The 27,958-nt window shown below is 39.0% G+C and overlaps 2 protein-coding genes across 10 annotated transcripts in view; one reads left to right on the top strand and one right to left on the bottom strand.

The window, feature by feature from the left end:
• Positions 1-17,816, top strand: part of LOC107723602 (histone acetyltransferase p300-like) — a 37,513-nt gene extending 19,697 nt beyond the window's left edge. For 2 of the 6 annotated variants that reach the window (XM_016532305.1, XM_016532309.1), the window contains exons 15-31: positions 396-611; positions 754-913; positions 1,635-1,786; positions 5,705-5,944; positions 6,931-7,019; positions 9,355-9,465; positions 9,617-9,673; positions 9,792-9,869; positions 10,318-10,385; positions 10,595-10,745; positions 11,985-12,131; positions 12,274-12,553; positions 12,713-12,880; positions 13,172-13,333; positions 13,418-13,699; positions 13,835-15,682; positions 15,749-17,816. In XM_016532305.1, coding sequence (XP_016387791.1) covers positions 396-611; positions 754-913; positions 1,635-1,786; positions 5,705-5,944; positions 6,931-7,019; positions 9,355-9,465; positions 9,617-9,673; positions 9,792-9,869; positions 10,318-10,385; positions 10,595-10,745; positions 11,985-12,131; positions 12,274-12,553; positions 12,713-12,880; positions 13,172-13,333; positions 13,418-13,699; positions 13,835-15,682; positions 15,749-16,696 — 5,157 coding nt within the window. In that variant the 3' untranslated portion in view covers positions 16,697-17,816. The remainder of the gene's footprint in view (positions 1-395; positions 612-753; positions 914-1,634; positions 1,787-5,704; positions 5,945-6,930; positions 7,020-9,354; positions 9,466-9,616; positions 9,674-9,791; positions 9,870-10,317; positions 10,386-10,594; positions 10,746-11,984; positions 12,132-12,273; positions 12,554-12,712; positions 12,881-13,171; positions 13,334-13,417; positions 13,700-13,834; positions 15,683-15,748) is intronic. The other 4 variants (XM_016532310.1, XM_016532308.1, XM_016532307.1 and 1 more) reach the window with 4 other exon arrangements.
• A 1,004-nt stretch (positions 17,817-18,820) lies between these two features.
• Positions 18,821-24,953, bottom strand: LOC107723608 (chromobox protein homolog 8-like). Of its 4 annotated transcripts, XR_001637937.1 has the most exons (7): positions 24,636-24,953; positions 23,530-23,573; positions 23,026-23,091; positions 22,862-22,928; positions 22,042-22,360; positions 19,424-20,125; positions 18,821-19,389 (listed from the first exon to the last, which is right to left on the bottom strand). XR_001637937.1 is itself a non-coding variant. In XM_016532321.1 (6 exons), the coding sequence occupies exons 1-6, from the start codon at positions 24,702-24,704 to the stop codon at positions 19,530-19,532; spliced, it is 1,161 nt and encodes a 386-aa protein (XP_016387807.1). In that variant the 5' UTR covers positions 24,705-24,953; the 3' UTR covers positions 18,821-19,529. The 4 variants fall into 4 exon arrangements, 3 of the variants coding, with proteins under 3 accessions (XP_016387807.1, XP_016387808.1, XP_016387809.1); XM_016532321.1 differs by having other exon boundaries at positions 18,821-20,125; XM_016532322.1 differs by lacking the exon at positions 24,636-24,953 and adding an exon at positions 24,067-24,622 and having other exon boundaries at positions 18,821-20,125; positions 22,862-23,091.
• Positions 24,954-27,958: the final 3,005 nt, after the last annotated feature.

Here is a 27,958-nt window from a genome sequence, read left to right as displayed (position 1 = left end):
TTTTGTCTCTTCTGTCTCTTCCTTCTTATTTTTGTTTGCCATTGGCTGTTTTGTCTTGCTCTGCTGTTCTTTTTCTGGCATTTCTGGCATTTATTTTATTTCCCTGCTAGCTCTTTGGGGGGGGGGGGGCTGTTCCTACTGATTTTTGTTTGCCATTGGCCCTTTTCCCGTCCCTTCTGACTCATTTCTTATTTGGCCATTTGCGCTGTTCCTTTCGTTTATTTCTCATTGGCTGTTCTCTCTATCTGCTGCACCTTGTTGGCTGTTCCTCTCTCATTTTGTTTGTTGTTTGCTGTTCTCTCTTAATCAGCTGTTTGTTTGTTTTTGGCTTTTCCTTCTTGTTTTTGTTTGCCATTGGTTGTTCTCCTAATTTGGTGTTCTGTCCCACCCCTCAGCTCTCTCAGAAGTCGTCTCTGACGGCTGACGGTCAGGCCTCAACTCCTGCCTCGGACAGCAGTGCTGATCCTAGCTCACAGCTAACATCATCCGAGCCCACCGCCCCACTCGACCCCAAAACTGAGGTCAAACAGCAGGAAGAAGAGGATGAGAATGAGACCGGGGATAAGGCCTCAGGGAAAATGGCCGCCATGCAGACTGAGATTAAGACTGAGGTGAGCAAAGAAACATGGATGACAAAGAAAGTCATTAAAAAACGTCTGTTAAATCCAAGACATTCGAGTGATTGATCCTTTCTTTTTGATCTTTATTTTGATTCCGTCCCTAACCTTATTTTGATTGGTCTGCCACATAAAGAAGGAGGAGCCTGCAGACGATGAATGTAAGACAGAGCCAATGGAAACATCGACTGGGTCGACAGCCGAGGACAAGAAGCCGGAAGTCAAAACTGAACCCAAAGAGGAAGAGGCTGCAGGAACGAACAGCACTCCCACAAACACACAAAGCAAGAAGAAAGGTAAAACAAACTCACGCACACCTTCGTAGATGCATTTTACACAAAACTCTTTTGGGGTACAGGGTAAATCTTTTCCTTTTAATCCTTTCCCATCCATTTTTCTATGCAAGTATAATGTGCTGGGGGAAAAATCCAATGGTAGACTGTCTCAGAAAAGTTAAACATGATGCTTTTTGTTTTAGATGTCTCCATTTTTAATTTGATTGTTATTTACAATGCTTCATGGGATGTAATTCTATCCTCATTCAAGCTGCCAAGTATACAGGTCAAATAATTACACAATTTCAAATAATTGTGTGTAATAGTGTAACTGATCTCGTTGGTTTAAGCTGGTTTGTTTGGTTCATGGTTTATAACTCCTAATCAAGGATTAAAAAAAAAAAAATTCTGATTGTGTTTGGTTAGTGGCACAGAAATTCTATGCTTCACCTTTAAGGATCCTGCAGATGTTCTTATATAATTAGCATACAGTCATTAACCAAAGCACCTTAAAAAATGAACTAAAAGGATTTATTGTTGTTTTATATTGTGGTTAAATTTATATCTGTTCTCATTGCATGAAATCTACTAATTCTGACCTAGAATCAGCAGGTGCTCGTTCCTTTCCTTAGTTTAATATGAAGGACAAACACTGCTTTGAAATCAGTACTCATGATTTTCATATGATTATGTGCCTGATTCTTGACTCTGCTGCTTCCTTTATTTCCTTCCTCTCCATCAGTATTTAAACCTGATGAGCTCCGCCAGGCTTTAATGCCCACTCTGGAAGCTCTGTACAGACAGGACCCAGAGTCGCTGCCCTTCCGGCAGCCGGTGGACCCCCAGTTACTGGGAATACCCGTACGTATTCGAACTAGTAACAAAACTAACCTGGTAAGGGCCTGCGCTGGCACGCATTACGCTACGAACAACCTAGCACTTTTCAGTTCTAGTCTCATTCCTTTTGTTTTTGTTTTTTTTACCTTTACCCCCTCTCTTTCTCTCTTCTGCTTGCTGTTGTGTACATTGTGTTTGGATGTGAGAGAGACGTTGCAAGCTTGCTTCTGTAGCGTTTCTGTCCGAAAACAAGAGTTGAATATAAGGCAGCGCAGACTATGAACATCTGCTTTTGTGGTTGATATGTCAACATAGACAGAAAAGTATGTTAGAGACAATTCAAATCAGGAAAATTTAAAGCTAAAGTTTGTGATTATTTTGAAGTTATAACTCTGGATTAATGTGTTGATGACGTGAGCTATTTTTTGACCAGCCCAAAACCGCGACTTTGACTCAACCAATGGCGTTTGGCGAGTTTTTAGGATGGGACTATCTTTTTTTTGTTTTTTTGTCAACCAATGGCAGACAGGATGTGTTTATAAAACAAATAATTAGTTTTTAATCCAGTGATTCAGAGGTTACACAATTAAGCTTTAAATTCATCTTTATTTATTTATTTAAACGGAGGATTGTAGTTTTAATATTATATCGAATTGGGCTGTGAAACGAACAATTCAGTTATTGATAAAACAGCATAGGCGGAGGGTGAACCAACTCCAGGGTAAGGCTAGAAGTAGCCTAATGTTTGTGTAATCCATTAACTACGCACATCAACCTGTTTTTTGGCAATATGGGTGTCATGTCATAAAATATTTTTAATAGGACTGAATTTGTATTTAACATGATCACAGTTTAATAAAAACATTGTAAGTTACTAATTATAACGCTTCAGTTTCCACAGTTATTCAAACAGCAAATCAGTCATATACAGAATGTGAGCAAAGAACATTTACATTAAAGAACATTATCACGGACTTAAGTCTAGCACGAGTTTAAGCACTCTCTAACAACACCCGTTATAATCAATGAAGCTGTCTACACTGTATGATGAATGAATCTCTTTCTTGCATCGTATGTAGGCCACATCTGCACTCTGGTTATGATCAGAGAATTTGCGGGAGTGCAGAATTCAGTCTGCGAGCACACGCACCGAACAGAACTCCGGGGTTTCAGCGATGACTCATCTGAACGCCTCTGATTGGCCATTGCATTCATAAGCTCAACAGAATCGTGTGTGATTGGTTAAATTGTGCAGTGCTGTAAACATGTAAAAAGAAATACAATGTAGAATGAATGGATCTAAATTTAACGCTGTAATCAACACTTTTCATTTTATTTTTACTTTATTCGCGACAGCCGTGACTTAGTTTAATTGTGCAAGCCCCCGTTAATTGGTGAAAATGAACTGGCACTTTTAACTAGTTCATTTTGAATGTTCAATTGGCAGTAAGTCTTAAATGTTGTTGGTTGTTTGGCTGCTCTGAAAGATGTTATAGTCTGCGCTGGCCTTATTTTCTTCATTTAGTATCGTTTTTGCTCTCATCTGATTACACTCCATGTAATTCATTATCTTGACCTGAGCTTCAAGCCATTGCAGTTGTTTTATTTTGCCACATAATATTCTCATGCTGAGTGTACCATCATTCCCCAGAGTTATTTTAGCAAAAACCAGCATAGCAGATGAAAATTTACTGATTGATCAATGCATCACATTTATGTGAAGTATAATTGGCTTTCATTTACATTAAGGAAGGAGCCACATTTCTTACACTGATCACTGTTGGGAACAGTTGACTGATTTTGTTTCTTAAAATGAAAATTAATTTCCTGCTTTTCTGGTTATTTTGCTGCTTTATCAGTGGTTTGTTTGAATGTGGCACTGGCCCTATTTAAGGTGTGACAAGCAAACATTACAGACAGGAGAGAGATGTTTAACCTAATAATTGAAGAGTCGAAGTAAAATATGTATAAAACTAATCATGGGCAATCAAAAAGTCAGGTAAACCCTGAAAATGAAATAACTAAATATTTTTACGTGTCTTTTCAGAGTGCTTGTAAAGAGTCTGTCCATCTGATTCTGGGTTTGTTCACTCTCTTCACTGGTCTAAGATTAGTGTTTGTTTGAAACACCTCAGTTTGTCCTGACATTGTGTCGTCCCCATCGTATCTGCTTAAAGATCTCATATGGTTGTGTAAACATAGATGAGGGAACCATTATTGTAATTCATATTTGAATATATGGTTCTGCAGATCTGTCAGATGCTTCTGGTGGTTGCAGGCACCCTAAATTTCTCTAAAACGAAATTTTTGATTAAGAAGTTGATTCTAAATAATTTAACTCTTTATGTCGCACACAACCTGAATACAGTGGGGTTGACAGCTGAAGGATTGTATTTCTCCTGTGTCTTTGATGATTTGTGCTGTTGGACTGTAAAGAAGTGAGTCCGGCTGTGCTTTGTGGTGTAAACGCTCATAGCTACTCTGCTGTAATTTAATATCACCCCGCTTGGACTCACCTCAGCTTACTGTACCCTAAATGCTAACTCTGCCAACGTCACCCTAGCAAGCCTCAGTTTATTTGAATTTTTTGGCCAAATGGATTCATTTTGTACCCAGGTTGTCCTCCACATGTGAAATTAATCCACTATGCCTGGATTTAAAATGAGTAAATGTTTTCTTAAATACAGTTTCCAAGCTAAAAAGAATGGCAGAGCATGATAATGAATTACAGTCCTAATGGTTAACAAGTGAATCTTATGAAGAAATGCCGGGCTCATATTTGACCCCAAAATAAAAAAACTAAATATATTTTTATATATATTAAAAAATTATATTATGCTTATTTTTAGGATCTTTTTTTTTTTTTTGTATTGTAGCATCATTGTGACAGTTAAGCACATAAAATGTCTTCATTCTTTTAAAATTTATATTAATAATAATATTATTAATTGCTAAAATGATGATGATGATGATGAAAAATATAACGATGATAATAATAATACTTATTATCATTATGGTAACACTTTACAATAAGGTTCCATTTCTTAACTATATATCATATATAAATATATATATAATATACAAATAATATAAATATATAAAATGCATAATATATAAATATGTATAAAAAAAATGTAATGCATTAACTAATAAAGAGCAATACATTTGTTACAGTATTTATTAATCTTTGTTAAAGTTAGTTAATAAAAACACAACTGTTCGCTGTTAGTCCATGTTATCTGAGGTATATTAAATGACAATAATAGATCAAACTTTTTAATTGTAATAATGTATTAGTAAATGTTGGAATTAACATGAACTAAGATTAATAAATGCTTTAGAAGTATTTTTCATTGTTAGTTTATGTTAACTAATGTGTAACAAATGGAACCTTATTGTAAAGTTTTACCATTATTATTATTATAAATCATAAATTCATTACTGCAAATACTTTCAATGACATTTTTAGCAATATATCATTAGCATTGGGGGGGTGGTTAATTGTCATGAATATAAAGACAGTGCAAAATCTTCAGACAATGTAAAGTCTTAAAAATTTTGCATAATTTTTATGCAAAATATAATTTTCCTGGCATTTCTTGACATTTTGAATGCGATTCAGCATACTGTCTGACCATATTATGTTCATATATCTTCGCCCACCCCAGTTTGCAAGTAGATGTTTGCCGTCATTGCCGCTGCTGGCCCAAAGATTTCTCTGTGTTTTTGTGTGTATGGGAGAACAGGAGAGAAGTAGGGTACAGATTTGAGTGAGGCAGTGGGAGTCTGTTACGTTTTTCTCTGTTTGTGCATGTGAACCTCTTCTACAGCGCTCAACATTGTCCCCCTGCACCCTCTTCTCTCCCCCTGACTCTCAACCCGCCGGGCCGCCGTCCCTCGCTCTGTCCGACTGAAACTTAATTTCACCCGATGATGATGATGACCTCCATCTGCGATCTGGACTCCATTCTCCAGGACTACTTTGACATAGTGAAAAACCCGATGGACTTGTCCACTATCAAGCGTAAGCTGGACACGGGTCAGTACCAGGAGCCCTGGCAGTACGTGGACGACGTGTGGCTGATGTTCAATAACGCCTGGCTGTATAACAGGAAGACGTCACGGGTGTATAAATACTGCTCCAAACTGGCTGAGGTTTTTGAACAGGAAATAGACCCCGTTATGCAGGAGTTGGGGTACTGCTGTGGAAGGAAGGTGAGCCGTGTGTGTTTGTCTCTACATCACATTTGGTTTTGTTTTTTAACTTTTAGATTTTATAAAAGGAACGTGGCTCAACGATCAGATTTCATCGGTTTTAAAGTAACCAGAATATACTACTATATAATACAAAACTCATTTAATAATATTTAGCTATTATTATTATAACAATTTCAGCAAACAATATACTTAGTGCCTTAAGTATTTTAAATACTTCATATAATACTAAACTTATTTAACAATATATCAAATTGTTATTATGAATTTTAACAATAGTTCTTCAAGCAAGCATGCAATATAATTATAAATGCATTTATTAATATTATTATAACAATTTCAGCAAACAATATAGTTAGTTCCTTAAATGTATAATACTACTACTACTACTACTTCTCAAGATGAATTATATTATACTACGATATAATACCAAACTCATTTAACAATATAACTATAATAATAGTAATTACAGCAAGCATGTTAAATGTGAATTATAAATACTTATTTTTATTTAGTTACTTAGTTATTATTGATAAGAAGAATTATAATATACTAGTACGATATAATTAACTTATTAATATAGTATAAATAACTTATTTTAATAATATAACATTTATTTTTAATAATATTTTTTTTTATTACAAAAATAATTCTTTAAGGAAGCAATATAGTTAATACTTGCTTTAAATATGTATTATTATAACCACTACTACTACTTATCATCATTATTATTAATAATAATAATGTTGTTGTAGTTTTTTATCTTTAGTCATATTGCTGTTTCCATGTATAAAAGCAGCAAAACACTTTTAACAGCGTTTTTACAGCGGTTCAGTTGTAGTGTTTGGCACATTATGAGGTAGATTGTGGTTTCTTGCTTTAATATCATTATCGGACCAAAACCAATGGGATATTGCTACCCCACTCTCCTCTTCCTCTCTTTCTCTCTCTTTTAACCCCTCTATCCCTATTTTTCTTCTTTCAAGTTGGAGTTTTCTCCTCAAACTCTGTGCTGCTATGGCAAACAGCTGTGTACCATCCCTCGAGACGCTGCATACTTCAGTTACCAGAACAGGTCAGTATCAGAGATGATATCCACGCTACACACATAGTCACTCGCACCCTTAACTTAATGCTATGCAGTACAGCCACTAAAATATAGACTTATCAGTCCTATTAGAGTAAGAATAACCACTTGAAAGTTCAAAGAGACTTAAATTGGGTCTATATTATGCATACAAACAGAAGCAAGTTCTTATATTAATGCGAATAGTTATATCCTAGTGAATGTGGCCTGATGGGTAATTGCCTGACCCCATCACACTGTTGTAGATCATTTGCATTTCAGCCTGAAATCAATTTGATGTTGCCTGGCAGCATTAAAAGCACTGCTGTGAAGCGGCCCAGTGCTAGAATGAAGTATTATGAAAGCTGTTTGTTTTCTGAACACTTTAATGGACACTAGGCTGCTCCACTACATCTGACACATTCAGATTTGGTTTACTTTGTGTATTTGTATGTAAAAAGATTGAGGTGAGTATTTTTAAGAGGCCTGTTTTCATGTGCTTTGTAAAAATGTAAATGCTGTTCTGCTGTGAGCACATATTTCCCCACATCAGGGTGTTGTTGAATTTCAGGCCTGTTGATTTGACTTTCGGTGGCAAAATAGACCACATTTCACATCTCTGCTCTTTTTCTGATTTTAACCGGCCATTTTAAAGAGGGTCTGCATTTTTGACTTCAGTTGTTTTGACGTTTTTGTGGATGTTCTTACAATTAACATATTGGCAGGTGTGTTTTGGCAAGTATTTGTGTTGATTACCTCCGTTGGTAGCTACAAGCACAAAATAACAAAGTGCTAATAAGAAGGAAGCACCAAAACGATTGCCGTGCTCTTCCTCTGAGTTATTGAAAATCATTGCCAATTTTCTAAGTTGCATCATCTTCGACCCTAACAGCAAAACACTTTTTCACCTAGGCAGGCAAAGACTTTCACCAGAATCAGAGGTTTCGGCGGTAAACAAATATGGGTTGTGCAAAGCTTTTGTATAACTTTGGCTACCTTAGGCTTAATCTGAACCTTACTTTCGTTATATAAAAATGCTACATAAAACGCCATGTACGTGTCAAGGTCACATTTCAGCCCAGAATTAAAATAAGAAAATAAGATTTTAATTTTAAACATGAAGGCTGAATATTGTTTTTTTTCCCTTCCAAAATCGATTAAAAATAAAATGTTGTGATATAACACTTTTATGTTATTAAGTGTTATATTTCAATGTTATTTTTTATTATTATTAAAATATATTCAAAATTAAAGGTTATAATATAAAGTAACACAAGGTACTGGAATTTTTTTTTTACTGTTTTCATGTAATCTAACATTAAATTATGATTATTAAAAGTCTATTAATATAAAAGGTTGCAATATAACACTTATTTTATAATAATATTATTATTGTTAAAATATATTAACAACAAAAGAGTATGACAACACATGGTAGGAAAAAAAGAAGCCCATGTGGAAGCAGCCATATATAATGTTGTGTAATATATTTTTATTATTATGTGGCTGATGCCTTTATGCTGCATTTAAAGAAAGACATTTGTAAGATGATCATTTCAGATCTTAATGGTCCTTCGTTTTCTTTATGCAAAATTATTTTGGGGGTAAAATGTGACCTGGATAGGTTTTGTGAGATTGACCCAAAAACTACTGACAAAAAAGTACAATGTTTCAATTTCTGAAAATCAACTTCATATTCATGCTGCCAACTTCAGGAGGACGTACAAACTGTTCATCTGTCCCATGTTGTTTTAGTATCGAGTCTTGAGACCCTCTTTAAAATGTCCTGAAAGGATGATAGGTCTCTGTTGCTCCTGTTCTCACTCTTCTCATCCGTTCGTTCACTAAGTCCATTGTTGTCCCTTCGCTCCTCTGGGCGTCACGGTTGTTTTAGAGCTCAGCGGACGCAAGGGTGACCGTCTGTGCTTTTGCCTCGGCTTCCTGCTCTCTCTTACGGTTTAGTTTTCTTCTTCTACATCTGACCCACCCCTCCACCTGTCCAACACGGAGCTCTTTGTCCCTCATAACGGTTTTGTTTCTCACACCTTTTTAAAATATTCATTCTGCCCTCCTCCCCACCCCCTTCCCTTTCTCTCCCTCCTTTTTAATGCTTGTGATGTCTGCATTGGCCTGCTTTGATGTGACCAATCATCCGCTCCGAAATTTACACGCAACCAATCAATCAATCTGCCCACCCAAAAAAAACCCTGCTTCATGATTGGCTGCTCCCGGCGACGAACCTGCCTTCTCCTGTGTGCCTGTCTCCTGGCCTGCCCTGCCCTGATTGGTGGCTGCTTCCACGTGCCCTCACTGTGATTGGCTGTGCTCTTGACGAACGGTCTAGTTCACCCAAATATGGGCTTCTTGCTGACAGGTACCACTTCTGTGAGAAGTGTTTCAATGAAATCCAGGGGGAGAATGTATCCCTGGGGGACGATCCAACCCAGCCTCAAACGTGAGTAACCATCGAAATGTTTGTGTTTTGATCATCTTCTTCGTTGTTATTGTCGTGATGCTATTCCTCGGGAGAGCGTTTGTTCAGTGATTCTCATGACCCACTCGATTGGGCGGCTTCCTGTTCTCCGTCTCTCGTTTTCTCTCCTCAGGTCCATCAATAAAGATCAGTTTCAAAGGAAAAAGAATGACACCCTCGACCCTGAGCTGTATGTAGATATTTTCTCCCTCCAAATGTGTCGTCTCAGTTTGCTTGTTCTGAGGTTTTAGTCAAGACGTGGATTTGCTGTCATCATCTGACCTTTGTTTTCCGATCTTCCTCGTCAGACTGTTGGAATGTGCCGACTGTGGTCGAAAAATGCATCGGATATGCGCTCTGCACAATGAGACGATATGGCCGTCGGGGTGAGCTAGTTTTATTTGAGCACACTTTATTTGATATATTCTACTGCAAAATATGGATAAAAAATGGAGCCAGCAGACTATTAGTGAATGTAAGATTTTACCTGAGGAAGCGAAACTTAATATAAAGTTAGCCTTTTTCATTTATCTTTATTTTATGAGGTTTGCCGGGTTTTTCCTGTTAAATACAACCCTGATTAGTGAATTTTAGATACCAGCATTAAATTAGCATTAAAACAAGATATCCATTCTTCTAATTAATGGTCAAATTTTAATGTTGTGACAAGATGAGCACTGTAAACATGGAAAATGTAGGACAACTTGATGTCCTTTGTTACTACTACTTTTTATGATTATTACTGTTCCGTATTGTATCTAAGTTAACCACATATTCAGAGATGTGTCGCTCTGTTTCCAAATATTCTGCTCTGTCTGTCTTCCTTTCAATCAGGTTTGTTTGTGACGGCTGTCTGAAAAAAGCCAATGCAACAAGGAAGGAGAATAAATACACTGCAAGGAGTAAGTGGTTAAGAGCTTTAAAAGTCTGGGGGGAAAAAATCTAAATTTTTGAGCATGGATTTCCATGCTCGACTAATGAGAATCAAGTATTTTAGAGAGCTGTGTAATAAAAATATTTAATAGCAGATCTTAACTGAGATCTTGAATTGTCAAATGCTGTAGTTGTTGCATCATTTTAAACTCCCTGCTTTTCTTTCTCTTTATTCCAGGACTTCCTCAGACAAAGCTTGGGAGCTTCCTGGAGACACGAGTGAACGAGTACCTGAAGCGCCAGAATCTTCCAGAAACCGGTGATGTCACCATCCGTGTGGTTCACGTCTCTGATAAAGTGGTGGAAGTCAAACCTGGCATGAAGTCCAGGTGAGGGACAGTACAGAATATTCTGGAATATTGTTGTCGTTCCTTTTAAGGTTTGGGAATTTTGGAACTGTTTGCTTAATTTCTTTTGATTGTCATCAAGTAGAGTTAGTGTTGTTTGTAGTAGGCATTTATACTACTGGATGCCCTAACTAGTGTTATACTATAATAGTGTATAAATAATACTAAAATATGATATTAATATTATTAATATTTTGGATTACCTTTTATTTTCATATTTTCAGTTTTCATTTCAATTTTAGTTTAACATCATTTTATGTGACTGTTTTCATTTAAGTATTTCTATATAGTTTTAAATTTATTTTAATTCAGTTTTAGTAATTTTAAAACTTATTTTTATTTCTTTTAGTTGCCAAGGCAGCATTTCATTTTCATTTGTTTTGAAGTTTGTTTTTCATCTAATATTTGTATTTAAATTTTCAGCTTCATTTCAACTGAAAAACAAATTTGAATAGATTTAATTTCTGTTTTAGTTAACAATAATAAAACTGTTTGTCTTTGAACGTTATTGGTGGCCTTCCATAGCTTCTCGTCATAAACGGTAAAATTAAGATGTTCTATTTTGTCAAGAAATCATTTTGAGGGGAAAGTATTTCTAAGGAAATTGCAGCACTATTATAATTCATCATATGAACATGATTGATTATCATGAACAACATCAACGATTATCAATGCATGAATCAAACTCTTTTGGAATGCCCACGCTTTTCCATATATTTTTTTTTATGATGTCGATGTATGTGGGCAGATGAATTACTCACAGTAAACAATAACATCTCAATCTTGCTTGCACTCAACTACAGTATCTCAGAGGAGACAGCTCACGCATCACTGTTGCTCTTTGGGATGTCTTTTTCACTCACATTGGTAGTCTCATTGCTTTGTTGCTCATTTGCATGAAGTAAAATTGTTCTAAATTTTGGACATGACTGCATTGCATCACCATCAGTCACTGCTGTGTAAATAGCCATTGAAAATGAATGACATCAAGGTGTTTTGACTTTGAAAGGCCTTTAGGAGGATGAGAAAACAACATTGGATCAATATATTACACAAACTCGGGTATTGAAAAGTGGATTTATTAATGGTTCTTTGATTCTGCAACTGTAAAAAAATATTCATGTTTGCTTCATTATAAATTCCATTTAGTCTTTTTGAAAAAGAAGAATTTTAATGGACACCATGAAAAGATCTAAAGAATGAACGGTTTTTCTTTTACAGGTTTGTTGATAGCGGTGAAATGTCAGAGTCATTCCCGTACAGGACGAAAGCTCTGTTTGCGTTTCAAGATATTGATGGGACAGATGTGTGCTTCTTTGGAATGCATGTGCAAGAATACGGCTCCGACTGCCCTCCTCCCAATCAAAGGTTAAAAATAACAAAGACATGCAGTCACACATCTTCAAGCACACACAGAATCTTCCCCCACGTGCATGTGGATGACATTACATAGGGGTCTGAGAAACACAAGTAACTTAGCGATATCCTCTGTCTCTTTCTCTCCATGCAGACGTGTGTACATCTCCTACCTTGACAGTGTGCACTTTTTCCAACCCCGTCACCTGAGAACTGGAGTCTATCATGAGATCCTAATTGGATACTTGGAGTATGTTAAAAAAATGGGGTTTGTCATTGGCCACATCTGGGCTTGTCCACCGAGCGAAGGTGACGACTATATCTTCCACTGCCACCCATCGGATCAGAAGATTCCCAAACCTAAACGCTTACAAGAATGGTACAAGAAGATGCTTGACAAAGCAGTAGCTGAAAGAATTGTGCACGACTACAAGGTACTGCTACAGCTGTACTTCTGGCTGACAATAATAAAAGTTTAGACTTGAGTCAGCATACTGCAAGATAGTCTTTTCCCTTGTTTGGCTCGTTGTTGACAGCAATGTGCCATCTATTTGAAGTCCTTCACTAACTATTGCATGTTTCTCCTTGCCCAGGACATTTTTAAGCAGGCAACAGAGGATCGTCTGACCAGTGCGAAGGAGCTCCCATATTTTGAGGGTGATTTTTGGCCTAATGTGTTGGAAGAGAGCATTAAAGAGCTGGAACAGGAGGAGGAAGAACGGAAGCGAGAGGAAAACAACACCTCTAGTGAAAGCATTGACGTGAGTGATTGACTCAGATTTGTAACCATTTTGTACTGGGTGAAAACATACTCAAGTGCCAAAGGAAAACATTTGTTGTGCATAATATTTCTACCATCAATAAACTAGGTAACTTTAAAAAGTACTTCAAGAGAAACCGAACACATCAGTAGCTGGGTTTTTAGACAGCTACTGTCCTTTCTTGTTTTTGACTTGATATTAAAGCAGCTGCACTAGAATAAATTTTACCATGTATTCTTAAAACATAATTATTATAACTTAATGCTTAAGATTGTTTTTTTGACTGTCTAGGCTACCAGTGGTGACAGCAAGAATGCCAAAAAAAAGAACAGCAAGAAGACTAGCAAGAACAAGAGCAGCTTGAGCCGAGCCAATAAAAAGAAACCGGGCATGCCAAATGTCTCCAATGATCTATCCCAGAAACTCTATGCTTCAATGGAGAAACACAAAGAGGTATGTAGCTCCCAAAAACATTTGAACCATTTGTCATTTACACGTTTGGACTGAACTCACAAATGTCAACTGCTTAATTTCAAGGTTTTCTTTGTTATCCGTCTCATCGCTGGCCCTTCTGCTAATTCCCTTCCACCCATTTTGGACCCTGACCCCCTGATGGCCTGCGATCTGATGGACGGACGAGATGCTTTCCTAACGCTTGCACGAGACAAGCACCTTGAATTCAGCTCGCTGAGGCGTGCCAAATGGAGCTCCATGTGTATGCTAGTAGAACTGCACAACCAGAGCCAGGACCGCTTTGTCTACACGTGCAATGAATGCAAGCACCACGTTGAGACACGCTTCCACTGCACTGTTTGTGAGGTAAAAAAATGCCATATATGATACTTTGTATGTCTTTGAAGAGGGTTTCTAAAAATTGTGGTATTGTGGTACATATATTTTAGATAAAAAGACTGAGCAACTTTTTGAAACGCCCCCTTCTCTCTTCTTTTGTAGGATTATGATCTTTGCATCACTTGCTACAACACTAAGGGCCATGAGCACAAGATGGAGAAACTTGGACTGGGTCTTGATGACGAGAGCAACAACCAGTCTGCAGGCTCCACTCAGAACCCTGGTGACTCGCGTCGTCTCAGCATCCAACGCTGCATCCAGTCTCTGGTGCATGCGTGCCAGTGCCGCAATGCTAATTGCTCTTTGCCGTCTTGCCAGAAGATGAAGAGAGTAGTGCAACATACCAAGGGCTGCAAACGCAAGACCAATGGTGGCTGTCCCATCTGCAAGCAACTCATTGCGCTATGTTGCTATCATGCCAAGCACTGCCAGGAAAACAAGTGTCCTGTGCCCTTCTGTCTCAACATCAAGCACAAGCTTCGTCAGCAGCAGCTGCAACACAGGCTTCAACAAGCGCAAATGCTGCGTAGACGTATGGCCACCATGCAGCGAGCAGGGCAGCCGCCACCATGTGGAGGTGGGCCTCCTGGAGGTCTTCCATCACCCGGCAACAATGGGGCCACAGGTCCTAGCACACCTACGTCAGTCGGTACGCAACCTGCAACGCCTCAGACACCCACACAGCTGACACCCAACCTTGCGTCTTTGCCCCAGCCTGGTGTGGGTGGAGTCCCAGCTGGAGCTCCCCAGCAGCCTCCTCAGCATCCCGTCCACCACCAGTTTCAGCAGATGCCAGGTGCAGGTGGGATGATGACCTCACCGCAGCAACAAATGGTTCCTCAGCAACCTGTGGGACAACTCCCGCATCCACACAATCAGTATGGTCCCCATTCCACAGGTCCCTCCCCAAATCCACAGTCGCAGGGTAAGCCAAGCCTTGGTCCTGCAACTCCTCCGCAACTCCCTAACAACCCAGGCACAGCACCTATGTCCCAGCAACAGCAACCTTCAGGTCCTCCGCCTGCAGCTGTGGAGATAGCCATGAAGATCCAGCAAGTGGCTGATGCACAGCGAAAGATGGCACAGGTTCAAATGCTACACAGGCAGGCTGCGCAAGCTGGCATTAGGCCGCAGCACCATCAGCAGCCCCAGGGACAGATGGGAGTAGCTCACCCTGGAATTGGCATGGTAGGGCCACCAGGAATAGCCTCGCAGGCACAAACATCAGCGAACAGAGTGCAGATGGAACAGCAGCAAGGACCTCAGGGAATGATGGTGGGAGCTGGGCCCATGCCGCAGCAGCAGCAGCAGCCTCAACAGGCAGGTGTTCAAGGCCAGATGCCACCACAAATGCATCTACAGCAGCCGAGAATGAACCCACCACTTCAGCCTCAGCAGCAACAGTGGCCAGGGCAGGGTATGCCAACCCAGCAGAGACCTGCCATGATGGCTCAACCGGGAATGGTTGCAATGCAGCCCCCTCCACAGCAGCAACAACCACAACAAATGCAACAACAGCAAGCACCCCAAATGCCGAATCGAAATGCCTTGATGAGTATGGTGCAGGCTGGTCTGCAGAGTTGCGTAGTAAGTGGGGCAGCAGCTGGCAATCTGCCTCAGGGAGCCTTGCAGGATCTTTTGCGGACCCTGCGATCTCCAAGCTCTCCTCTACAGCAGCAGCAAGTCCTCAACATTCTTCGGTCTAACCCACAACTAATGGCAGCATTTATTAAGCAGCGGGTTCACAAGTATAAAGTTGGCCCCGCTGTACCACAGGGTGGGCCAGGACCAATGGGAGGCCAGCCAGTGAGTGTCAATACTGGGGTGCCCCAGCCTCGCATGCACCTTGGACAGGGTGTTAACATGCAGACTCAAATTTCTCAGCTCCAAATGCAACAGCGGCCGCTACTGCAGCAGCAGCAGCAAGTAGCTGCCTTGCAGCAGCAACAAGTAGTTGCCTTGCAGCAGCAGCAGCAACAAGTAGTTGCCTTGCAGCAGCAGCAGCAGCAACAACAACAACAACAGCAGCAACAGCAAGGAATTCAGGGTCAGGGGGTTCCAAACATGGCCAACATGAATCCACAGTTCAGAGATCTGGTCATGAGAAGGCAACAGCAACTACAGTTTCAGCAGCAACAACAACAGCAGCAGCAGCAACAAATGAGTAATCACGCAGCATTCCAACAGCAGCAAGGTTACGTGGGTCAGCAGGGTAACATCCAAGTCCCGCCAGGAGGTCAACCACTACAAGGTGTGCAACCTGGCCAGCAGCAGAGTTTTCCAGGCAACCCTGCGCAACAGCAAGCTGCAGCTGTCTTGCAACAGAGGCTTGCACAGCAACACCATCTAAAGATGCAACAGCAGCAGAATGCAGCATCACAAGGTCCCGACGTGGGGCATGGAGGAGGTCCGCAGCCCACACAAGGAGGTCCCAGTCTTCAGACATCACAGGCATTATTGCAACAGGCTTTGCATCAGCGTCTGCTTCAACAGCAGCAACATCTCAGTGGCACCTCGCCGGCACAGCAGAACAACCCCATGAGCCCGCATCAGATGTCTCAGTCACCCCACTTGCAGGGCCAACAGCTCCCATCCTCCCTCAGCAACCAGGTCTGTTCCCCTCAGCCCTCCCCACGACCCCAGTCCCAGCCACCTCACTCAAGTCCGTCCCCGCGCCTGCAACCACAGCCCTCGCCCCACCACATCTCACCTCAAACCCAAATGGGTTCTCCGCATCCCAGCCACCTTCAGCAGCATCACTCAGGCATGGCTCCACCTCCTCCACCTCCCCAACAGCCACAGCACAACTCTAAGGACCCAAGTGGATTTGGTGCAGATCAGAACGCCATGCTATCTCAGCTCAGTGGCTTGGCAGGACTCCACGGACCTGGAGCTAATGATATGCCGCCCCCTAGTGGCCAGGACCTTGGCATTAACATGAATAACCCTTTAGACATCATATAGTTATCACAAATTTCACAAAACCCCCACCAGAGACAGTGTTAGCTTTTTTTTTTTTTATACTACAAGGATGAATTTTGTGTTTTTCATCATAAATGCTTTGAAAATGGACCCGCCTAGAGAGATAGCAAATAAGTATAGGGGTTTTCTTTTTTTCTTTTGCCAGTTGTGTACAAAGAGAGGATTGTTTCTCAGCCTCAGAGAACAAACCACAAGTAATATTTTCTATGTCAGGTCCAGGGGAGAACTTTTCCTTTTTCAAGAGATATTTTTTAAGATTTTAAAAGTGGTATAAAATTAAAGCGCAAATGATTAAGGACTTTTTATATATATTGTTTCACCATGTACCAGTCTCTGTTATGTGATTTACGGAGTCATATGGAACATTTCAAACATTGTGATGCCTATATTATTATAATTATCTGAACATCATGCATACCTTCCTTGTAAATTTTGAGTTTTGCATTTTATTTATTCTAGCTTTTTTATTTTGTTGTCATGATGGGTTTTGTTCATGTGTGTTCCCAGAGACTGCTACAGTTCACATAGAATATATTTTTGTTAATACCTATTAAAATGAGGAGCTATTCCTTTACTTAAGCTGGAGATTTAGGTTATTGAGTATAATATAAATTACAGTGTTCGGGTTTGGTGAGCGCTCCGCTGCCCAATGGATCTTATTTCATGCCATATTGGAAATTCCATTGGACATCACTTCTTTTGCAACAGGACAAGTTCGTAGATGCAGACACCCACCCTCAGAATGTGTATGCACTCCTTATAAGATGGTTAGTGGAGATGTCTGTACTGGTTGGATGAAAGTTGTGTGTGTATATATATATGTATATGTGTGTGTGTGTGTGTGTGTGTATGTGTGTATTGGATGTGGTGCTGGAGTTCATCAGCTCATGTGCTCAAAATCATGTTAAGCAGCGTTTCACATATGAACTGTATGGCGCAGTGAAACGATGGAGGAGAGGAGAGCCACTGATTTCACAGTTTTTCGTCCTTCTTCAGTACCACTGATTTTCCTCCACTTCCAGAATCTTCTTTGCTCTGAACTTTGGGAGTTTTATTTGAATATTTTGTACTGTACAAAGGAAACACGAACTGTGGACTTACTTTTTTTTTTTTTTTAATAAAATGAAGATAAATTTAATTTATTGGTCATTTATTTTTGAGGATCATTTGTATTTTTTTAACCATTTGCCTTTCTGCTTTAATCTTTTATATCTCTGTTTGGCAGAACGGCAGTGCTCTTGGATTTGGGTTTGTTTGGTTAAATGTGTTGAGGGCTGTTAGGCTGGTCATAGTTGACTCATCAGCCAGCTGTCATTGCCAGTTGATGTTCAGACCGATGCTGAAGAACCTATTGCTCCTGCAAATTATCCTAGAGGTGATAAAAGTGAACTGTACAGATTGCCTGGTGAAGGTGTGGCTTTAGTGGCTTTCCCTGAGTATTTAAGAATCAGCATTAGGGTCAGCAAATATGACTTAGTACTGTCGGCTTATTATGCTTCATAATTTTTGACTAGTAGTTTAGAACATTTAACCTGGTCCGATTGACTAGAGAATATCAACTTGAGATTTTCCTCCTGGGTTTATTTTGTGACAATGACTGGCCGACAGCACTTTGGCTGTTTAACAGAGTATTCCAGAGTGTGTAATAAGGGTTATTTATTACACTGCTCTCTGGAAGACTTCATTAAATACATTTTAAGGAATCTGCCTCAGTAAAAAGGATCAAAAAGCAGCTAAATGGCTCAGAATTGTGACTATTTCTTGTAATTGCAACTTCATAACTCACAATGTGACTTTGTCTCACAGTGTGAATCTGGCTCTTGCAACTGTTTTCATATGCGACTTCACATCTTGCTACTGTAACATTATTTCTCTCAATTGCAACTTTCTTGTAAATAGATTTAATATCTCATAGTTGCAACTGTAACTCACTATGTGATTATTTCAATGTAACCGTCTTGCAATTGGAACTTATACAGTCGCAATTGCAGGGTATTACGTTACAATTGCAAATCACTATATTTCACTACATATTTTACTCTGAGGCACAAATTGGCTTACACACAAAAAAGTATTACTCCAAAATGAATTCAAATCACGCACAACTTTATTTTCCCATTTATTTGCTGTAAATGCAAGCAAAAAAAAAAAAGTGTAGTTGTCACGTGAGAGCAACAACAGAGCTGACAAGCCATGTTCAACTATCACCACGACCAAAACATGTAATTTAGGCTCGACTTTGATTTCTGCCATGCTAAAAGCACACCTAAAGCACATGTGTTCAGATGAACAGGATCTACCCCTACGAAAGCATCCACTGTAGCAGTTGTGAATGTAAACCAATACTGTCTCTTTAAAAATGCACAAAGGCCTCCAAACACAGTGAAGACAGCTCAGGTGCAGATATGGAAACAAAGCCAGGTGGGCCTTTCCTTTTCCCACATGGTTGTTTACAGGACAAAAGAGGTGACGTAACAGTAGTTTAGTCTTCAAGTCGGAACTAAAAAACAGTTTCTCCTCATTGTTATGTCAATGACTGCCGCTGATGGAAAAGTAGTGGTACAGGTACAAAGATTCACTTTACATGCTTAAAAGTCTTCGCATACAGCATCACTGAGTATAATCAGAAATGTCGTCCTTCAAAGGTTATTTCACCACAATGACACAAGGATAAACTTCAGAAAACCGATGCCTTGTTGATGTCTTTACCTTGTTTATAGACGATATCTGCTTCACTACTGCAAACTGTATTATTCACTTGGTCCTGACTAAATGTACATGAATCTATTGTATGTTCTTGGGTTCCTTTGTCAACTTACACCTCAAGCCCATCGCCACTAAAAAAGCCTTCTGCACTCATGGCCTCTTTGAAGGTGACGGTCAAGGAATTTATCGTCACCTGAGTCACAGTGACTTTCCCAGGATGCACTGTGGTGGTGGAGGGAGTTTGTGATTGGTCAATTGGGACCTGTAGTAATGTGCGTTCTGCTGTAATTTCAGCATCCATTCCTTCCTTTTCTTTGGCCTCTGAATGGTCTACCTCACCACTTTCTCTTACCTCTTCCGGTCTACATTTAGTGCTCGAATGTACCTCGATAACCGAAGGTCTGTTCTGTACTTGGTCAAACACAACTTGCTTGGCTCCCGACTCGGTGCTGTGTAGTGATTGGTCAGTGTTTGTTGTGTCATGTGATACCCGTACGGAGTCCTCACCCCCTGTAGTGTTTGTGACTGGCTCGTTCTCTTGTGTGTTAGTGATTGTACTGTTTTCTGTTGCTCCTAAAACTTGACTTGTATCCTCGCTTGGCTTCTCAGCATGGTCATAAATGGAAGAGCAGTTCTCAGATTCCTTGATGATGATTACAGCTTCATCTTCTGCCGAAGAGCTGTACCCCTCCGTTGTCTCTTGACCTGACAGAAAAAGACAGAAACTCATAATGAACTTTAAAGGGAACTGTTGAACTAAAACGGAGTTATTTAGTGACTTTAAAGTCATTCCAGACACACATGACCTTCTCTGCTTCAAAATATGTCATAGAAGTTTTGGTGTCAATGACTCTCAAACTTGCAGTTAAAGATGCATCACAACAGGTTTAATGTACTTGATTACGAAAGAGATTCGAAAGCTACGGCAGAAAGGAAGCAAAAGGGACTTTTGTCAAATAACAATATAAATATCACTTTGTTCCTAATATATAACTTCAAAAGAATTGGAAGTGCAAGAGTCGTATGGACTACTTCGTGAAATTTATTTTATAAAATGAGGAACAAATTAACCTGGGCTACATTTCCCAAATGCATTGTAAGCCCAAGTAGATCGTAGAAACCACTGCAGGGCTCTAGACTGCGACCAAAATGGTCATATTTGCGACAATTTTTTGAGAATGTACGAGTTGAAATTTGACGTGATCGCAAAAACATGCAAGCACCGTCACCGACAGCCAGTTACGTTTTATTTTTATTTTCATTTTGAAAAGCCTGTCGTCTTTGCGGTTTACCTCACATTACACCATTACATTTTTTTTTATATTTATTTATTTGATTCCTTAGTGTTTGCTAAACGTTCTGTAATTTATAAGTCAATATATAATACAGCATGTGGTGTATGCCATGCCTCGTCTTATTCGTTTTTGTTAATAAACGTTATAGAAGCTAGTTCGTCGGGTTGAATGTTAAACACTTTTGTTACCATATAAATATAAACTATGATAAAAGAAAAAAACTATTCATCAGCATGCATTGATTAAACCCATGTTGTAGCAAAAAAATAAAATAATAATAATAATTAAATAAAACTGAGAAAGTTAGTCACGCCAGAGCAACCAGTGGGAGTCTATAGAGTCCTGCACTGGCACCAGTGGTCTCTACAATCTACTTATGGTTATGATTTTGGGAAACACAGCTCTGAAAATCTCACGTTTGGTTTTACATCAATGATGATTGAACACAAGACGTAAGAACCAATGTTCAACGTTACTGTCATCAAACTTGACAACTAAATGTCTTAAAATGGCAAGTTTAAATTTAAATGAATGAGATTCGAGTGAAATGCCGGAGGGTTACATATATTTTTGACTATTTAAACGAGTCGTTCCTCACACTAAAGGTGAAATGGCTTCAGAAGAGTAGAAATTTCTGGCAAATTTTGGTAACACTTTATTTCGATTAGTCCACTTTAGACATTCTATTAACAGTAAGTAACTTTGCAACTACATGTCAACTAGCAGTTAGTAGAGTATTAGTAGACTGTCTGCTTAATATCTTCTAACACTTTCTTTGTCAACTTATTCTACTAACCCTAAACCTACCCTAACAGTCTACTCTGAGAGTTAGTAGACATGTAGTTACAAATTAATGAGAATTAGTTGACATGTAGTTGACATGTAGTTACAAAATTACTTATAGTTAGTAGAATGTCTAAAGTGGACTATCGAAATAAAGTGTAACCCAAATTTTTGCTTTTATTGAACGTTATGGTCCAGGTTTTACGTTTAATGGTCATTCACTTTCATTGTAAGAAAAAGTAACTAAAACAAAACTCCTTTTTGTGTTTTGCAGAGGACAGAGTATCTCACAGGTTTTGAATGACATACTACATTGTCATTTTTGGGTGAATTTTGACAGTGGGGTATTTCTCAATCACATTAAACACGTGTTAGCCAGTTGTCACTGTGATTGAGAAATATCTGGCAAGATTTTTCAGAATGGCCCTCATGACCCCTGAATTATTCAGGGGTCATGAGGGCCATTCTGAAAAATCAGGCTGAATATGTTCATTGCAGAGTATCTTAGCAACAGTTATTGTATTGATGCCACACAACACCTACTACTTGGAATGTCCTGGTGCACTTCTGTTGTTTTTTCTTCGTTTTCCCTCATCTTCTTCACTTTGTTCTCCTGCTCATCTTCATCGTCTTCATCCCACTCTTTCTCTGAGTCTTTTGCAGGAAGTGAATACTGGGATGGTTTGATGTCATTCACGAGCTTGGACCTGCAATGCCTGTTCTTGTATTTCTCTATGGGACGGTAGCGCCGTCCATTCTGGTCTATTTCCGTCCCCATGGAGCGGGTGAGTGACAGGCGGATTCTCGGGGTAGGTTTATCTGGAACCTTGTGTTTACTTCGTAGGTCCATTGGGTAGATGCTCTGTTAGAAAGTTGAGATTATGCAGTGTTTATCAGATGTTGTAAATACTGGTTAGGCTAGAATGTTCTTTCTGAAATACTGAATTGTCTTTACAACTGCTGCGATACATTATCTTGCAATCTAGATGACTCCTTTGGTGCACTTACAGAGAACTGTTTTGAACCATGTCCGAAAGAACAAGTCAAGTACAGTCCCATGTGGATGCTATGCCAAATTTGGACAATGAATCTAAGTTCAGATCCTGGGACACTTTAGTACATCAGATCACTTTTATTATGTGTATCAGATGGTTGGATATATGATATATGAATCGATAGAAAACCTTTGGTAGGCCTACTTGTTGTTACAGAAGCTGCATAGAAAGGACACAACAGTTGGACGAGGCTTCAAATATTGTTTTAGGGAAAATAACACCGAGTTTGTGCATTACAGGGAAAAAAAACATCAGAATTACATAAGAACTGCTACTGGACATCAAAATAGTTAAGAGATAACTCGTACCCGCAGAATAACTTGACGAGGTCTCAAGCCCTTCCTCTTATAAGCCAGAGCTCTGTCTTTCTCCTCTCTGTTAGAAAGAGATTTGCAAAGGATTTGGGAGATGGAAAGGAAAGAACATCCCGTTGCCTCCAGCATATTCATCTCCTCATCAGAGTGCGACTTACTTTTCTTCATAGGCGAGGACAAGACGAGGGTCCAGTATATTGTCCTCTGGTTCCCAAGTGCTGTACCTGACAGTCACAGAGACAGTCCCAAACAGATCATTGGAGTAACACATGGCTAAAAGAGTTTCAAGCGCATATTTTGTTTGCACAAAATTAAACTTTACAATGTAGTCATTTCCATCTCATGATTTTCAAATATCAGGGCTACTTTTTGTTTGAAAACCAATAAACTGCAAAAAAGTTTTTTTTCAATGTATTTATTATTATTTTAACAGAGCATAACATTGTCTTCTCTTGTGGTGAAGAGAAAGGAATAATATGATGCTGTGTTTTTATCCAATATCTATTTTTCCTCATGTTTTACGCAATCTTTATTGGGGCTGGTGAAATGTGACCTTGATATGTTTTTGTGGGATTCACCCACATATTGTGTTCTAGTTGTAGGTTGTATTTTGTCTTTAATAAAATGACTGTATGTTTTTCCAATCTTATATGAGAACTTACTTAGGCGCCCACCCTTGCCACTTTAGCAGATATTCCACATTTCCCTGAAATGAGAAAGAAATAAAAGAAGTCACTTTCACTTTTAAAGTTGAGGGGGGATATACCTCACCATTCTGTTTTCAACCAATCCATGACACAAACATCCCACCGATTTTGAAAAAAGCATGCCTGTCTCTTTAAGATGTCAACACGCAGTAGTATTTTGACTTGAAAGATTATGCAGGATGAGAACGGCGCTGCGCTCGAGAATGTTACGGTGCGTGATGTCATAGAGGGGCGAGCACGTGAGTTACAAAAAAACAAAAACAGCGAGTTTCAAGAACATTCATGGGATGGAAGTAGGTGGGGCCATGGAAACGCGTAAACAACTCATTTTGTGCAACCTGAAGCTGCGAAGGTCTTTCCTCCCCTCACGCTGGAGCGTACGAAACGAAGCCCGCGTGCACATGCAGCGTTAGTCATCATCATCACTGGCTATTACTGTACATTACAACATCTGTATACCACACACACAATAATAAATAAATGAACACCTACCAGTGAGATCAGCTACTTCGTGCGTGCTCTATTAATAAACATGACCTATTTTATTTATCGCTATTTAAATATCTTTAATCTTGTTTATTCTGCCGTTGGTCTAAACTGGTCCGATTATTTTTGACAACTGCGCGGATGTTTCACGCATCATCCTTGGCCCGCGCGCGTACAAATGAACTGCGTATCGGCTAAACGCGGTGATTTTCCGAGCGCAACGCGCATCGATGGCGATGATGCTGACACGCGCGCTGTTCTCACACGCCCCCCTCCATCTATAGCGCTCGCGATTCAAGCGCGAGCCTTGCGAATATTCACTAACTTTAGAGAATAACATTTAAGTTGCCGCAGTGTTTTGCACACGAAAAGTCATGCAACGAAAAAGTTCAGAAATGTTACGCAAGCTTAGGTGTTATTCACTCATGAGTGATTCCTGAACTGGCAACAGAAGAAAACTGCGCGGACTTTGGTGGTATTAATCCCTTCAAAACAAAGTAAGTAGTGCGTGCAGAATACATCGCTTTAAAGCAACTGACCAAAGTGCATTTTATATGCACCAGCAACGTCCTTACCTTTCTTATCCTCTTCTTCGTGATTGACTCCACAGCAAACACTTGCTCTCCTATTGATGACAGCTCCATGTTCACGAGAGCATCCAGTGCAGCAAACAAGAGTTTCTAATCTCTCCCGTTATTTCTCTTCAGGCGATGAAATATCACTTAACTATTCTGCGCACACTCTTGGAGTGTTTTCTTTTTTAGGACTGAAACCCTCCGGTACTCTTGGTGCACCCTCAGGTCTGCAGCTGCTCCAGCTCTTTCTGAGTTTTAAAATCTGCGACACATGTACGCACTGGCTTGGCTTGGCGCGTGCACGCTCTACGCGCTCGCGCCCACCCACTTCTCCGTCTATGGCAAGCCGTGTTAACATGTATGCTTTTAACGAGTAGCCGATCTATTATTGTTATATTTTACTTTTTTATTTACTAGTTAGTCTAATGGTGGTATCCTTTTTTAGTGTCACTAGTTAGTACATTTTCATTTGTTAACAGTACGTTTTTCTAGTTACTGGAAATTATCACAGTTGTTATTAGATGGATACTAGTTCTTCACTAGTTAAAAAAAAAAAAAAATTTTTTTTTTTTTAACTTGTCAGATGTAATGTGTAGACTTGAGGAGACTTTATAGGTAATTGAAAATTTACTAGAAAGATTGAAAATGTTAGTAGTAAGAATTATATTCTAAAAAAAATAAACTATGAGCTATTCTATTTTTATTTTTTTATTTTTTTTTGGTGAAACATTTTTACACTTCAGAATATTGAATAATTTTTAAAGCAGTTAAATGAATTAAATATACCTTAGGAACGGAGTAAATGTAAGTAAAAAAAAAAAAAAGTAGGCCTACATCTGAGTAACTACATTTGGTACCATGACAAATAAAACTGAGTAGACCCAACAAGTTAAGGTAATGTAAATATTTGAAATAAATAAATAAATGCTAATATTGAGGAGTAATTTGCACTTGTTTCCTCTAAACCTTTATACTCCATAAAACTACTGGTTTAACTTTCCTTATTTTCAATGAGTGCAGTTATTAATACAACATACTTATATCATTTAAACATGTATAAAATACTGCTTACATTTAAAATTTGTTTAACAAAAATTTTAGAAGTAAAAATGAAACAATCAAAATGCAATTCAGGCAGAGGCGTCATGCCCATTCAAACTGCACGTGCCCCCTCAGATTTTTGAGCCAAGTGGGTTTTTGAATGCAGCTTCCAAAAGACAAAAGAATAGCCGAATAATATTTTTTATATTACATACAATCACACGAGCGTGATTAGAACATGCAGTGTTGAACAGCATCAGCTGCTAAATTCAAATCTGCGTTCGCTCTTTGGCTGGCGCCGAGCCAGAGACAGACGTGTTTTCACAGCTCTGCGTTGCCAACTCTCGCAAGATAAATAAGCAACAGCAGCTTCAAAAACAAGCCCAATATTTTTTTGATGATTATTATCATCAATATTATTTATTATCAATTATTTATTACTAATAAATGAGCCTGCAACATATTAAATTGAAACCACTATTTTATCTGAAAAGCAAAAACAGAAGTTATTTTTACAAAAATCAGCAAACTGCAACAAAGTTGGAACAAAACTCATCTCCAATCCAAGGTTATTATAGTTTAGCATTTTTAAATTCATTTTATTTTAATATCGTTTTCAAATTTGCAATCAAATTTAGTTTCGTTTTTATTAGTTTCCTTAATAATTTTGTTAGTTTTAGTTTCGTTTTTATTTTGTGAACACATTTCTCTTTAGTTTTTATATAGTTTAGTTCCAGTTTTAGTAGGCTAATTAAAGTTTAGCAGAATTAACAGATCACTTCCAGAGCGCAGGCCGAAGAAATACTTAGGCTAATTTAACCTTAGTGATGCACACGTCTACACTGTAAAAAAAATCCGTAAAATTTACGGTAGAAAACCGGCAGCTGTGGTTGCCGGAATTTTACCGTAAAAAATACGGTAGCAACGTTTTAGGTTTTACGGTTTTAACTTAAATTTACAGTTAAATACCGTAATTTCATTAACTGAAAAAATTGCAGTCATGCATTTTTAAATCTACACAAGTTGCACTTACATTATATTTAAAACCTACTACTGAATGATAAATGTGTATAGCTAATTTCTTTGTATTATATGTCTTTCATCTTATTTAACCATAATCATGATACCATAACTGTCCTGTCTTGCTCACTTTCCCGCGAACAAACGCGCATAAATCATAAGTGGAACTTATGAAATTCAATAATAATGTTAAATTTATTATTTGCAATAATAATGTTAATTTTCGCGCTGCAGCTGAAGTGAATGACAGCTTATAGAGTATAAGCGCGTAGTTTATGCACATTTGTTCAAAACAGCCTTTGGCGGATGAACCTTTTTCACATTTCCGGGTTTCTCAGCAGCAGAATTCGTCAAAGTTGGGTTAACTTGAAGAGCAGTGAATGGAAGAGTACCACAAATATATATTTTTGCATTCCCATTTGCTCAAATAGCAAAAGAAAAACTCCACGATAGTGTTTTCATGAATTTCAATAAAAGGAAAAAAACTGAGAGAGACTGATAACGCTGTCAGAAGAGAGAACGATGTCAAATTTACCGTCTCTCACATAGACGCTGCATTAGAAACACCCTCGCATTAGCGTTAACTGTTTTTTTGTAATTTGATGCAAAGGTGATATAATACAAAGAGTAGTGTTATTATACATAAAAAAAAAAACTTTCTCGAGGATTTACGATGCTGATGATGACCGTTAAACGCGTCATCACAGTCTTGTGAAAAGGGTTGGCAAGATGTGGGCAAAAGTTTTTTATGGTTTACAGGAAGGATGCGCGTTCTTTGTTCTGTTGCGCTGCTTGTCTGTTTTTCTTCAAAGCACCAACTTAAAATGCTTATTTTGGTTTGATTGCTTGTGTTACCTAAAATAAATAATTTTGCCTTACTGATGCAGTAGCCTATTTAATGCGGGCGCGGTTCAGGTCGCGGTCTTTATGTCAAACGGGTCGGGCACAGAATTAAATTGGTGCTGCTGTCGGATAACCGGTCGGGTGTTCTGTTATGTTCTGCGGATGCGGGTTTACCAAACAGGACCCTGCTTTAAACTAGGCTGCGTTCAGCCCCGACAAAAACGGTACAAAACGTTTTTTAAACGGAAACGGTGGTGCGTTGAACATCCTGTTCTGATGACATAAGAGTTGCAACTATGGCAGCTGAGAAGGCCATTCTTTGTGTTCTTTTTGAAGAATATTCGGAATCTGATTAAATCGGTATAAATACGTGTTTAATACTGCAAAATACGCTCGATGGTACAGTCATTGCCCTTGCC

This window comes from Sinocyclocheilus rhinocerous, unplaced genomic scaffold (genome assembly GCF_001515625.1).
Source record: "Sinocyclocheilus rhinocerous isolate Xijiao unplaced genomic scaffold, SAMN03320098_v1.1 scaffold154, whole genome shotgun sequence".
Taxonomy (NCBI): Eukaryota; Metazoa; Chordata; class Actinopteri; order Cypriniformes; family Cyprinidae; genus Sinocyclocheilus; species Sinocyclocheilus rhinocerous.
This window is presented reverse-complemented; position numbering and strand designations above follow the sequence as displayed.

Excerpts from the sequence above, each read along its gene's own strand:
- LOC107723608 (XM_016532321.1), bottom strand. The coding sequence starts at position 24,704 with ATGGAGCTGTCATCAATAGGAGAGCAAGTGTTTGCTGTGGAGTCAATC. Across the intron at positions 23,574-24,635 it reads CGAAGAAGAGGATAAGAAAG|GGAAATGTGGAATATCTGCT; the intron begins GTAAGGACGTTG and ends TTCTCATTTCAG. Across the intron at positions 22,361-22,861 it reads CTCGTCAAGTTATTCTGCGG|AGCATCTACCCAATGGACCT; the intron begins GTACGAGTTATC and ends ACTTTCTAACAG.